We start from the raw sequence: 14,749 nt of genomic DNA on the forward strand, positions 1-14,749 counted from the left end.
CAGGGAAGGTGGGAGGGGAATCGAGTAATGGCGCACTTTACCACGCGGTGTTCGATTCGATTCGAACATGCCGAACAGCCTAATATCCGATCGAACATGAGTTCGATAGAACACTGTTCGCTCATCTCTACTTACGACTCATGTTTCCATACCTGTCACAGTTGGGCCCAGTTGTAAATCCTTTACAGTCCTTACAAACACCAGTAATTGGATCACATATCTTTGAATTGCCATTGCATTGACAAGGTCGGCAGTTGGGAAATCCGTAGTATCCAGTCAAGCATCTGTCACATCGCCAACCTTCTATGTTTTTGTGGCAAACACACTTTCCAGTCACCGGATCACAAAATGTGTCAGTTGACCCTTTGCTATCACAGTCACATTCTGTAAAATAAAATGAAAAGTAGGGACATTTTTTTTCTTTAAAGCAAGCTAGTCATCGAAACGTGTAACTTTTTAATTTTTTGTTTTCAGATTTTCCTCAAGGAATGTGACCTGGGTTTCTTTAGTTTCAGAAAATATTAAGACTGCTTTTAAGCTTTTTCCACCATAGGCTTTTTTTATTTTTATTCAATTGGCCATTACATGCTGGAGTAACCCCAGCAGGTAACACGCCCTATTTACTTACCGATTCCCGCTCATGCTCACAGCTACCTGGAAAGCAGAAGCGGTTGTGAGCTTTAGTGGGTATCAGTAAGTGAAGCCATGGGCCCACAAACTCCAACAAAAATTACTATCATTATACTCTGGGGTCTTTTCAGACCCAAGAATATAATGATCAGAGACCCAGGAGAGGTGAGGGACCACAGTTACTTACTTCTCCTGTGCTCTGTCTTCAAGCCTCTTTGGTAATGTCCCAGAGGCCTGGCATAGTAGTGTGTGCAGGAGCCACTATAGGACATAATACAGTGTTTGCAAAGGCACTCTATGGGTGTGTGTGCAGAGGCCTAAATGGGACATTATACTGTGTGGAGGGGCCGCTATGGGACATTATACTGTTTGGAGAGGTCGCTATGGGACTTTATAGTGTGTGTAAATGGGGTGTTATACTGTGTTATACTGTTATACTGCCGGGAAAGGGGGTGCAATGCCATGGGGGGCACCCCCCAAGACAAAGGTTTGCTGGGAGGCCCAGTCTTAGCTACTTACACCACTGGCTGAGTGCACATACTGTACTGAACTCTATAGTATTTGGGTCTGAAAGTTATATCTCTAGCTCTGTCAGTGTCTACAGACAAGACAATCTTTCTCTCTTGGTCAAAAAAGTTTATAAGAAAATAATTTTTTATGCAATACTCTGGAAAGTATACTAGTACAGTATAGTCTCAAATTAGTCTAGTACAGGAGTGATGACAGAACTAGAAAACCAAGGATGGTCTCCCTTACTTGTACTTACTTGTACAGTTTTGATGAAGTCCTGATCCAAAGAAACCAGGTGCACACTGTTCACAAAAAGGACCGTACGTGTTATCCATACACTTCAAGCACTCCCCTGTAATCTTATCACATGAGTCAGGGTCTTTTACATTAATATTGTTACTGCACAGACATGGTAAACACTCTTCCCCTTCTTCTATGTTTCCATAAAAGCCATCAGGACATTCATTGCAGTTCTTTCCTATGATAGTAAGGAAGGCAGTCCAAAGTTTAAAATAAACTTGAAACATTATAAACTTGACACTTAGTCTACATAAAAACTGAAAAATATTTAGCTTTATTTATCAACTGTACTGATTTTCACTTACACTGTGCTATCTACTGTATATACATAGTTGTCTGCCCTTGAAATCAGACAGGTTTGCTGTTAGACATGTGAGATATAACACTAAGCCTTATACTGTATATGGTTACCTGAGTTCCCATAAATCAACAGATCAATGTTCTCCAGCAACAACTAACCATTAGAAATATTAAAGGGAATTTCCAAATGTTTGTTAAGAAAAAGTTGTATTTTTTTTTTTTTAACACAGTGCCAACTTTGGTCATAGGTTGTATCTACTATTGCAGCTTTTATGCTTTAATTATTTGGAGTTTGGCTACAAAACTAGATACAGCCCATTGATAAGGCTATTTCTGCATTTATTATGTCATGTCAGCCAAAAACCTTTGTTTTGCTTTGCCTTATTAATGTTTTTTTTCTAATTTGTAGGATTTTGGTAAATCTAAAGATCTCTGATTTTGTATATGTTTGCACCTGGGTGTAATATGAACCATCATAATTATCAGCAGTTACCATCATCTTTCTTTCTATATTCTTCTGTTTATATGTTCCACAAGGTCTTACCTATATGACACATAATTTATCCTATTTAAAGAGAAATATTACGGTAGTAGCAAATGCAATAGCATCTCTTCATGGTGCTGCTTACTTTTTTCAAGAGACACTTATTGCTATTACAATTTATTCTGCATATTGAGTATGTTATCTAAATATTATAAAGATAGATAAAATGCATGCATTTGTGAAATATATTCATATTGATGTATAATGATGTGACAGACGATTTTATTGGAAGTTACCTGTATAACCTTTAAGGCAGTTGCAAGTCACCTCCATAGTCTTATTGTCATACTCACAAGAATGTGCAAAATATTGGTTGCTGTTAGGAAAACCTGGACACATGCACGGGCGACATGGTTGTCCCATTGTTGGATTACCATAATAATTATCAAGACACCTGAGTTATAAAAATATAAACTATTATTTGCTGATTGCATTACATTAATACTATTCATATTAATTTATAAGACTATACTCATAAAAATGATAAGCAATATCAAGACAATATGGTGGACACTTAAAAGAGCCTATAAGATCCAGAAGGGGATAATCTGAAGAGGATAGTGGAGGAGGTACCTTATTAGCCCTAACTGATTGATTAGTAAGGGTAGCGTCAGACATTGCTCCTAGAAGGGGCCAGGATGCCAGTGTTTTCACCTCTCTGACGCTGGGTAACAACAAAACCACTCAGCTATTAAAGGTGTTCTATCATTGGGAAACATCATTTTTAGCTAAGCACATACTTGAAATGTTAAAGTGTAAACACGGTTTTTGTGCTGAAAAAGTCCACCTCGGCTTATACTCAGGTCAAGGAGCAGGGGGGAATCAAGGAGTCAAAGAGAGATGACTTGGGGCGGCCCGGGAGACAGAAAATGAATGGAACAGCTGACTGTGCGTGTGTGCTGGCCATTTTGTGACGGTGTGTTGTATGAGACCACCACAAAATGGCCAATGGACATGCGCAGTGGGCTGTTTCGTTGGCCATTTTGTGGTTGTCTCCTGTAAGAAGAGGAGGAGAATGACCGATGGAGCAGAAGAAAGGCAGCACTGGAATGGATAACAGCACTAGTTCACACGGGGACATGGACGCTGATTTTGACAGCTGATTTTGCGGCCAAATCAGCCTCCATAAAATGTAGCCCTATGTGAATTGCTAGCTTTTTTTTTCTGCTAGCTTACTAGCAGAAAAAGACGCGACATGACCTTTCTTCAGGCGTGTAATGCCTGAAAAAATGAATTGGAGTCTATGGGGCGCTGAAAAAACCGCTAGCGGTTTTTGGTCGTTTATTTTTGCAGCTGTTTTGGCAAAAACAGCGACTGAAACCGCTAGCTTTTTTTTTTCATGTACTTTTTTGTAGTGCAAAAAAAAAAGCTTTAAAAAAACAGCGACCGAAAAAGCGTCAAAAACAGTGTCAAAAACAGCGTCCAATGCAAAAAACAGTGTCCAAAAAAAGTGACGCCGAAAAATCAGTGACAAAATCAGCTAGGCTTTTTTCATGTGTGAACTAAGGGTCAGTTCACACGTGAACTGCCCGCGCGGGTTTTGACACCGAGAGACGCGGCGAGCCACGTCTCTCTCTTGTCAAAACCCGCCTGCCGCGATCATCGCGGTCGCGGCTTTCCCCTCCGCTGTCGGCTCAAATGAATGAGCCGACATAGGAGGGAGCCTGGGGCGGCTGATCCCGCGCGGCTTCTGCCTGAAGATAGGGCAGGTCGCTTCTTTTCTCCGCTAGCGGCAGCTAGACCACCATTGTAAAGGGGCGGATTTTGAAGTGAAATCCGCTGTCAAAATCCGCCCCTTTGCCCACGTGTGAACTAGCCCTAAGACTTAGAGCATGGAGAGAATGCCCCCTGTGCTTTCTATGCTTTTTGAGCACAATGAAGAATAAAGAAAATTTCAAAAACCGCGACATGGACCTTCAAGATATAGCTAAGAGATGAATGGCTTTTATAAAGGCTATTCCTACATGCTTTTAGTTTAAAACGTGTTTTTTAATGATAGAATCCCTTTAATGGCACAAATAGCTCTGCAAGCAGAGCAAATACCAGCAAATCTGACTGTCAGTTTCCAGTAGTACAGTATATAATGCAGACAGTATTAGAGGACATGAAAGTTTCTCTATAAACTTAAATTGGTTTTCCAGGATATTTTTTTTAATTATGCTGGGAGAATGTGAAAAAAAATAAAGATATGTTTTGTTTTTTTTGTTTTGTTTTTTTTTTACCTCCCCACAGCCTAATTAAAAAAATAAAAAATAAAAAAAATATATCCTTGCCAACCTCATTAAGGATATACTCAAATTGCCTGACTTGGATTTTGCCACCTTCTGGTATTTTCTGGGGAATGCTGAGGTTTTCTTATTTTTTGTTTTAATGGAAACTGTGTGAGTATAATAAATGTATATATGAGAATCTAGGATTCCTCAGTTCTTCACTACTGAGGAATGACCTCAGTAGTGGTGACCTTTTTCCCTTTTCTCCTGTACAGGGATGCTTGGAGAATGGCGTCTTGAGAAGATTGGTAGATGAGGTGGATGATTAACTGTTTTACTCTGCGGCCTTTCTGCCTCCATTATATCTATACAGAAAACGTTAGCATTACCATAGGTATAATTAACATGCTGCGATTTACTAAAACAAAATCGTTTTTGGTTTCTGCTGCAAATTTATTTCTGCAATGTGTGGTTAAGATAAGTCAGAGCCCCATCCACTTTGCAGGTAATGTAAAACCCATCCTTTTCGCCTTAAACTCTGTTTTCATACCTGTCACAGTTGGGCCCATCTGTAAATCTCTTACAGTTCTTACAAGCACCGGTAACTGGATCACATGTTTCTGAATTGCCATTGCATTGGCAGAGCCGGCAGTTGGGAAATCCATAGTATCCAGGCAAGCATCTGTCACAACGTCGTCCTTGTATGTCTTTGCGGCAAGCACACTGTCCAGTCACCTGATCACATAATGTGCTAATTGACCCTTTGCTGTCACAGCCACAATCTATAAAATAAAAGTTGAAGGTAAGACTATTTTTAAAGCACAATTTTTTTCTAGTTGTGATAAGTTTAAGCTTGATGTTTGAGGAATGTGACATGAATTTACAGTCTTTTGTATCCACAAAAGTATAGCTCTAGGTGTGCAACTGGCTAGAGGCAAGAACATCTTAAGCTGAGTTCACACGGGAGTGTTTTGAATCGGATTTTGATGCGGCAAACCCGGTCCAAAAAACGGCTAGCCGCAAGTGGATGCTGATGCAGTGCATACAGTGCATCGGCATCCAGTCGCGGCATTCCGCTCGGGATTAGGCCCAAATGAATGGGCATAGTCCAGAGGGAGTGTCGCGCCGCGGATGTTCACGGCTGAATCAGCCACGGAATTAGCCTGAAGAAAGGGCAGATCGTTTCTTTTTTCAGCGAGCGAGAAAAAAACGGTTGCGGAAATAGAAAATGACTGTCTCCCATTGAAATCAATGGGAGGTGGTTCTTTGAGCCGGATTTTGACGTGGATTCCGCATCAAAATCCGGACCAAAAAAACCCAGTGTGAACCTGGCTTTACTCTTCTTGTCTCGTGGGATATTTCCTGCGGTCCACAGCAAGTGCCCTCAAAATATTCTATGACTTTCTTACCTTGGCAACCACCTGGGCCAAAACCGTAACTTCCCACAGCACATCTATCACAGCAGCTGCCAACGACATTAGGTTTACATTGACATTGTCCACCAAACTTACTGCAACTAGAACTTACTGATCCATCTGGATTACATGTGCATTCTGTAAGAGAGATAGATATAATGCGGTAATGTTTTTATTCTTTTATTAATACAGATTAAAAAGAAAAAAGAAATTACCAATCGCAACACAATGTTCTAATATAAGGGCCCCTTCACACGGAGTTTACGCTCTGCTGATTCAGACACATATACACGAGCGCTTCAAAACACATCCCATTCACTTCAATGGGAGCAGGCGTAAATCCGGCTTTACGCGCGGTCCCATTGAAGTGAATGGGATGTGTTTTGAAGCGCTTGTGTATACGTGTCTGAATCAGCCGAGCGTAAACTCCGTGTGAAGGGGCCCTAATAGTCTGCATTAAGGTGGAAGCTACCACAGACAAAATCTCTTAAAATCATGTATATGCTTTAGTAAACCGTTACATACTGCACATCCTTTACCTTTTTTGTTTCGATGGGTAATCTTTCTTCTGAGAAATTCCAATTCTATTCCATATGAAAATGAGCTGTTTGGCGAGGTATGAATATGCCTCTTGGGGCATTTGTTTTCTTCTGTGATTACCTTCAATGTGAGCAGAGCTGCAGTACAGCAGCATGGCCCTGACACACTCTATAGTTTTCTACTTCTAGCTCTAGATGCTACAAGCAGTTACAGAACAGCTGATCGGTGTGGGTGCCAGCTGTTGGACTCCCACTAATCTGATATTGATGAGGTATTCAAAAAATAGGTAATTACTATCAAAAACCCACCCAGGTCCAGAAATCCCCTCTAGACTGGGACCACACTTTGCGTAAAAGCAACTTTTTTGTTACAGATTTTTCTGTGTTTTTTTTCAGCCAAAGCCAAGAGCAGATTGAGCAGAAGAGAGAAGTATAAGAACTTCCTATATATTTTCCATTCCTTTTGTAGCTATTCTTGGCTTTGACTCAAAAAACTGCAGCAAAAGCTGCAACAAAAAATGTGTGGGCAGCACGGTGGCTCAGTGGTTAGCACTGCAGCCCTGCAGCTCTGGCTTCCTTGGTTCAAATCCTGCCAGGGACAACATCTGCAAGGAGTTTGTATGTTCTCCCCGTGCTTGCGTGGGTTTCCCCCGGATGCTTCGGTTTCCTCCCACACACCAAAGACATACAGATAGGGAATGTAGATTGTGAGCCCTATATGGGACAGTGACTGTAAAGCGCTGTGGTATATGTTGGCGCTATATAAGTAAACATAATAAATAAATAATAATAGTGCGTTTCCGCAATGTGGATGCTTAGACGTAAATGATAAAATAATTATATGAGTAGTAATTTTAAATGAACACATTTGACTTTTGAATATATAATATTTCATTAAAATTTAGAGGGTGAATCAGTACCTGAGTTTTTGAGGGTACTCCTGCTTTTTAAGGGATTGAAAAGCTGGTGTAAGAGCAAATACATGCAAATACATGCAAATCTCTATTTATCTATCTCTTATTTAAAGGGGTTGACCTTTCGCACATTGCACACTGAACTTGACCGCATTCAGGCTGAATGTGCGCAGGACTATGTGGGACTGATAATGATCGGTGCGCCCATTCACTTCAATGGGAGTATTGGAAAGTACAACACTTTATCTCCGGCGCTCCCATTGAAGTCAATGGGAGCGTTGACCATCATAAGTCCCTCCCACATACAGCCTTGCTGCGATCAGATTGAAAGTGGAGCAAGCAGAAGATCTTTGTCAATTTAATTCATGAAACATGAATGTTGCAATCCAGGACTCAAGGCTGAAAGGTAGGCCTAATGTCAAGTAATTGCCCATCTTCCCCAATATAATCCAACCTCGTTATTAACTATTTCAGCATTCACCAATATAGTTGATTACAGTTGCAGGCCATTGCAGTCTACTGAAGATGAGTATTTGTTTATTCGTTGGGCAAACCCAATGAGATTCATTTCACAAATATTTGTGAGGTTAAGTGATGTCACTCAGACCAAGCACATCTGAACCAGAACTACTAGCATAAGTTCGCACGTGGTTTTTTTTGTCCGGAACCTGAGGCGGAGGACCAAAATACGGGTAGCTGTGACTGGATGCCAGTGCAGTGCATCAGCATCCAATCGCGCACTCCGCTCCTGATTAGGCCCAAATGAATGGGCCTAGTCGGGAGAGAGTGCCTTCAGGCGAATCCACCTGAAAGAATGAGCATGTCTCTTCTTTTTTCTCCAGGAGCCAAAACAAACGGCTCCCGGAAAAAATAACTGACCGGCTCCTATTGATTTCAATGGGAGCTGTCTTTTTGGTCAGGATTTTGAGGTCCTCAAAATCCTGACCAAAAAACCCAGTGTGAACTTAATTATACTTTGGGCCTCTCCAGAGTATAATTAGCAGAGGCCCTGGGGAGATGAGTAAACAGTGTTAGACCCCTCTCCTCGGTCTCCATCACAGGACAGGTTTCTGTTTTCTTTGGGCCTTTTGAATGAATTCAGTGACCACTGAAATTGGAAATTGAAATTGGGTCTTAGTGGTTATATATAACACTATTGTCATGGCAAAGATACAAGCTTTATCACAATGATGTGATCCACGATCCTTGACATCATACAAGATGCCTGAAGGGGCCTGAAAAGGACACAATACTTCATTGGAGCCCAGAAAAGGCGAGTAACCCTGTTTGTTATATTTATTCACCAGACTCCAGAGAGACCCCAGAGAATAATAGCGGTTTGTAGGCAGTGAACCCATCACATTTCAAGAACCAGTGCATCCATCTCTATGTAGGAGCCACTCTGGGACATTATACTGTGTGAAGGGGCCACTATGCAACATTACTCTGTTACAGGACATTATTCTGTTCCTGATGTGGTTGATAGGGGGGAGGGGGCACACTTTCTGACCAGATTCCCTTGGTATCCTTAATCAGCCTCTGGCTTTATCAGCTATTTGGCGTGGTCTAATACAAGCAACTGACTGGAACAATTTTGTTAGTATCTTGTCAAAGCTTGTACCGCCTATATCATTTAGCTTGTAGTGTCCACATTGAGCATGCGCATATCTGCCTTTGGGGTCAGTAACAGGTTGGAATGCACTTTTTATTGTAATGTTGAAAGGTTCTCTCTCAGGTATATAGTAGATGAAGAAATACTAGACAAAGAGCAAGCAATCCGGTTTTTTTTGAATATATCATTTATATAGAGATGAGCGAACAGTGTTCTATCGAACACATGTTCGATCGGATATCAGGGTGTTCGCCATGTTCGAATCGAATCGAACACCGCGTGGTAAAGTGCGCCAAAATTCGATTCCCCTCCCACCTTCCCTGGCGCCTTTTTTGCACCAATAACAGCGCAGGGGAGGTGGGACAGGAACTACGACACCGGGGGCATTGAAAAAAATTGGAAAAAGTCATTGGCTGCCGAAATCAGGTGACCTCCATTTTAGACGAATAGTGGATTTCAAATCCGGGTCATATGAGAATGTGAACTTTGTGACTATGAGACAGGGATAGCTGTACAGGCAGGGATAGCTAGGGATAACCTTTATTTAGGGGGGAATGTTATTAAAAATAACTTTTTGGGGCTCTATCGGGTGTGTAATTGTGATTTTTGTGAGATAAACTTTTTCCCATAGGGATGCATTGGCCAGCGCTGATTGGCCGAATTCCGTACTCTGGCCAATCAGTGCTGGCCAATGCATTCTATTAGCTTGATGAAGCAGAGTGTGCACAAGGGTTCAAGCGCACCCTCGGCTCTGCTACATCAGAGCCGAGGGTGCGCTTGAACCCTTGTGCACACTCTGCTTCATCAAGCTAATAGAATGCATTGGCCAGCGCTGATTGCCCAATGCATTCTATTAGCCCGATGAAGTAGAGCTGAATGTGTGTGCTAAGCACACACATTCAGCACTGCTTCATCACGCCAATACAATGCATTAGCCAGTGCTGATTGGCCAGAGTACGGAATTCGGCCAATCAGCGCTGGCTCTGCTGGAGGAGGCGGAGTCTAAGATCGCTCCACACCAGTCTCCATTCAGGTCCGACCTTAGACTCCGCCTCCTCCGGCAGAGCCAGCGCTGATTGGCCGAAGGCTGGCCAATGCATTCCTATACGAATGCAGAGACTTAGCAGTGCTGAGCCATTTCTGCTCAACTACACATCTGATGCACACTCGGCACTGCTACATCAGATGTAGCAATCTGATGTAGCAGAGCCGAGGGTGCACTAGAACCCCTGTGCAAACTCAGTTCACGCTAATAGAATGCATTGGCCAGCGCTGATTGGCCAATGCATTCTATTAGCCCGATGAAGTACAGCTGAATGTGTGTGCTAAGCACACACATTCAGCACTGCTTCATCACGCCAATACAATGCATTAGCCAGTGCTGATTGGCCAGAGTACGGAATTCGGCCAATCAGCGCTGGCTCTGCTGGAGGAGGCGGAGTCTAAGATCGCTCCACACCAGTCTCCATTCAGGTCCGACCTTAGACTCCGCCTCCTCCAGCAGAGCCAGTGCTGATTGGCCGAATTCCGTACTCTGGCCAATCAGCACTGGCTAATGCATTGTATTGGCGTGATGAAGCAGTGCTGAATGTGTGTGCTTAGCGCACACATTCAGCTCTACTTCATCGGGCTAATAGAATGCATTGGCCAGCGCTGATTGGCCGAATTCCGTACTCTGGCCAATCAGCACTGGCTAATGCATTGTATTGGCGTGATGAAGCAGTGCTGAATGTGTGTGCTTAGCACACACATTCAGCTCTACTTCATCGGGCTAATAGAATGCATTGGCCAGCGCTGATTGGCCGAATTCCGTACTCTGGCCAATCAGCACTGGCTAATGCATTGTATTGGCGTGATGAAGCAGTGCTGAATGTGTGTGCTTAGCACACACATTCAGCTCTACTTCATCGGGCTAATAGAATGCATTGGCCAGCACTGATTGGCCGAATTCCGTACTCTGGCCAATCAGCACTGGCTAATGCATTGTATTGGCGTGATGAAGCAGTGCTGAATGTGTGTGCTTAGCACACACATTCAGCTCTATTTCATCGGGCTAATAGAATGCATTGGCCAGCGCTGATTGGCCGAATTCCGTACTCTGGCCAATCAGCACTGGCTAATGCATTGTATTGGCGTGATGAAGCAGTGCTGAATGTGTGTGCTTAGCACACACATTCAGCTCTACTTCATCGGGCTAATAGAATGCATTGGCCAATCAGCGCTGGCCAATGCATTCTATTAGCGTGAACTGAGTTTGCACAGGGGTTCTAGTGCACCCTCGGCTCTGCTACATCAGATTGCTACATCTGATGTAGCAGTGCCGAGTGTGCATCAGATGTGTAGTTGAGCAGAAATGGCTCAGCACTGCTAAGTCTCTGCATTCGTATAGGAATGCATTGGCCAGCCTTCGGCCAATCAGCGCTGGCTCTGCCGGAGGAGGCGGAGTCTAAGGTCGGACCTGAATGGAGACTGGTGTGGAGCGATCTTAGACTCCGCCTCCTCCAGAAGAGCCAGCGCTGATTGGTCGAGTTCCGTACTCTGGCCAATCAGCACTGGCCAATGCATTTCTATGGGGAAAAGTTAGCTTGCGAAAATCGCAAACTGACAGGGATTTCCATGAAATAAAGTGACTTTTATGCCCCCAGACATGCTTCCCCTGCTGTCCCAGTGTCATTCCAGGGTGTTGGTATCATTTCCTGGGGTGTCATAGTGGACTTGGTGACCCTCCAGACACGGATTTGGGTTTCCCCCTTAACGAGTTTATGTTCCCCATAGACTATAATGGGGTTCGAAACCCATTCGAACACACGAACAGTGAGCGGCTGTTCGAATCGAATTTCGAACCTCGAACATTTTAGTGTTCGCTCATCTCTACATTTATACTATCCTCCAGGAAAACTTGATTATATTCACTAATAAAAGTTCATGTCATTCTATACAAATCACTGAACTAAGACAGCCATAAAGATAAAAAACCTGGGAACTGGGAATTGTTTGTTGTTTTTATATTTATATAGTAATAAGCCTCTTCTCCCCTCCCTCCTGTAATCCTATCCCTATGTGTCCAGTTGTACATAAATATGCAGCCTGCAGAAAGTGTTTTTATATACCTGTAGAAGAAGCCCAGAGGAAGCTTCGAAACGTCATATTCTGTCATCATTATGAGTTAGCCATTAAAAAAAGGTATCACCTACTGAAGACTTGCAATTTTTTGGTTTTTTTAATAATAAAATATAGCAAATATGTATCTACGTAGAGGAGATACTTACTGAGAGCTCCATTGTGTATACGAGCAGACATACTAAAAATAAGCCTCTCACAAACATCCGGGAGAATTTGTTTTCCGATATCTGAAGCAATCTCAATACAGTTATAATAGTCATATTCTTCTAATTCTGATACAGTACAGAGATTTCTTACAGAAGAGATCTGGGGAATCAGTCCGAGCTGTAAGGAGAAGTAGTAAAACAAATCATTTAAAAAATACAAAAATATGATATTGTATATAGTATTGTATAATGTATACTGTATATATGAGATACTATGCTCATATATTAAAACTCACATGGGAGTTACATGCACAGATTTGAGCTCATCTTTAATATCTTTCCCCTGACATCACATAGAAAGTTGTGGAATGCAAGCAAGATAGAACTTGTAAAGGGAAACATGACCAAAATTACTTTCCTGCTTTTAGGAAATATGTGCACTCACATAAATATATGGACTAAACTTTGTAGCAGATGGATTATTCTTAACTCTTGTATGTGGTAAATACATCATCCAAGAACACTTAAGGTGGAACTAAACTTTTAGACAACATTTGATTTTCTGGCAGTGCTTGTGTTATAAATACAAGCATATAAATATAAATATACATTTTGTAAATACATTTTGTAATATACTTCATTAACACATTTTGTCTCCTTTCTGTGAATTCTACGGGGCTGTATACCTTGTAGAGAAAATGAGGATAGAGGAGGATCTCTTTGTATAAAAGAGGAGATTATCGTATGATGTATAAAGATTGCAGTGATTTCTAAATTATTTCCAGAGAAATAATTCTTCAAATTCTTTAAAATTTTTCTCTGCTGACTTCCTCCCCCTACATTTTCGCAACATGGGGCCATGGCCTAAATCTGATATACAGTGTATTTAAATTATTCTTGAACAAAGTACCCCCTAATACAGATCATAAAGAATAATAGTAGTCACATTGGAGTCACAATGGTTTTGTGGTTTGTACGATCTTGGAACTCTCCATTGACTGTAACCAGGGCCGGCTCCAGGTTTTTATGGGCCCTTGGGCGACAGAGCCTCAGTGTGCCCCCTTGTAAAGGAGGTGGGGGAGTCGAGACACTGTGCGTTGCAGATGAAGTGAGTGACGTCATGCAGGAGTGTGGCGTCACCAACGCCATACCTCCCAATCTTTTAAAGAGTAGAAAGAGGGGCAAAATGTGCGGTGCGCTCTGCGTGCCGCTGCAAATTTAGCTCCACCCACTTTTATGTTGATTCCACCCATTCTCATTCATTTATTATGTGCTCCCACACAGTATAATCCTCCTACAGTCACCTGTAAATTATATGCCCCCCTCCATCTCTCCCCCAGTTTCATATACACCCTTCCTCTGCCCCCAGTTTCATGTCCCCCCTCCATCTCTGTCCCTAGTTTCATCACGTTCTCCCCCTTCATCTGCCCACAGTTTCATGTCCTCCGTCTCTGCCCCAGTGTCATGCCGTTCCCCCCCTTCCCTTCATTTGCCCCTTCAGTTTCATTGGGCCCCCTCCATCTCTGTCCCCAGTTTCATGCCGTTCTCTCCCCACCTCTTTCATCTTCCCCAGTGTCATGCCGTTCCCCCCCCCTCCCCTTCATTTGCCCCCTCAGTTTCATTGGGCCCCCTCCATCTCTGTCCCCAGTTCCATGCCGTTCTCTCTCCAACCCCTCCATCTGCCCCAGTGTCATGCTGTTCTCCCCCCCTCCATCTGCCCCAGTGTCATGCTGTTCCCCCCTCCCCTTCATTTGCCCCTCAGTGTCTTTGGGCCCCCTCCATCTCTGTCCCCAGTGTGATGTCGTTCTCTCCCCACACCCTTCATCTTCCCCAGTGTCATGCCGTTCCCCCCCTCCCCTTCATTTGCCCCCCAGTTTCATGGGCCCCCTTCATTATGTTTCACCTTAATATGTAATACAAAACAAACACTTACACTCACCTTCTATCACATACGTGATGCAGGAGCTGTGAGATCAGCTCCTGCTTAGCTCCGGACCGGCTTGCGTGTGTAGGCGTGATGCGATGACGTCATCGCGCCTACACACGCAAGCCGGGCCGGAGCTTTAAAGCAGGAGCTGATCTCACAGCTCCTGCATCGCGTATGTATTCAGCTCATCGGCGGACGGACGCCGATGAGCTGAAATTGTGACAGGCAAGTGCCGGGGGGCCCCCAGAGGTTCTGTGGGCTCCGGCACTTGCCCGACTATGCCGTGCGCTGACGCCGGCCCTGACTGTAACCATTCTTATACTTTACAATCCTATTAATATTATATTGTGGGTTTGTGTGTTTGGATGTTTGTTCCTCAATCACAGCCAAACGACTGAATGGATTTGGGTGAAATTTCACACACACCTACATATTTCCCACGAAAGTCGAATAGGCTACTTTAAATGTGGGTCACTCACCCCAAATCACCACTGTCACTCCCCAAACACCCCTCTGGGCTCGGCTGTAAAAGCTGGCATTCTGCCAGCGCTGGTCTGTCCACGCTCCTCCTATTGGTAC

The 14,749-nt window shown here is 43.2% G+C and overlaps 1 protein-coding gene across 1 annotated transcript in view; it reads right to left on the reverse strand.

Annotated features, from left to right (window-relative positions):
* Window positions 1–14,749, reverse strand: part of LAMB4 (laminin subunit beta 4) — a 129,245-nt gene that overhangs the window by 56,533 nt on the left and 57,963 nt on the right. The window contains exons 19-21 of the mRNA XM_075274149.1: window positions 12,244–12,421; window positions 5,904–6,047; window positions 5,045–5,276 (exon numbers count right to left, since the gene is read on the reverse strand). Of these exons, the coding sequence (XP_075130250.1) occupies window positions 5,045–5,276; window positions 5,904–6,047; window positions 12,244–12,421 (554 nt within the window). The remainder of the gene's footprint in view (window positions 1–5,044; window positions 5,277–5,903; window positions 6,048–12,243; window positions 12,422–14,749) is intronic.

This window comes from Leptodactylus fuscus, chromosome 5, assembly GCF_031893055.1.
Source record: "Leptodactylus fuscus isolate aLepFus1 chromosome 5, aLepFus1.hap2, whole genome shotgun sequence".
Classification (NCBI taxonomy): Eukaryota; Metazoa; Chordata; class Amphibia; order Anura; family Leptodactylidae; genus Leptodactylus; species Leptodactylus fuscus.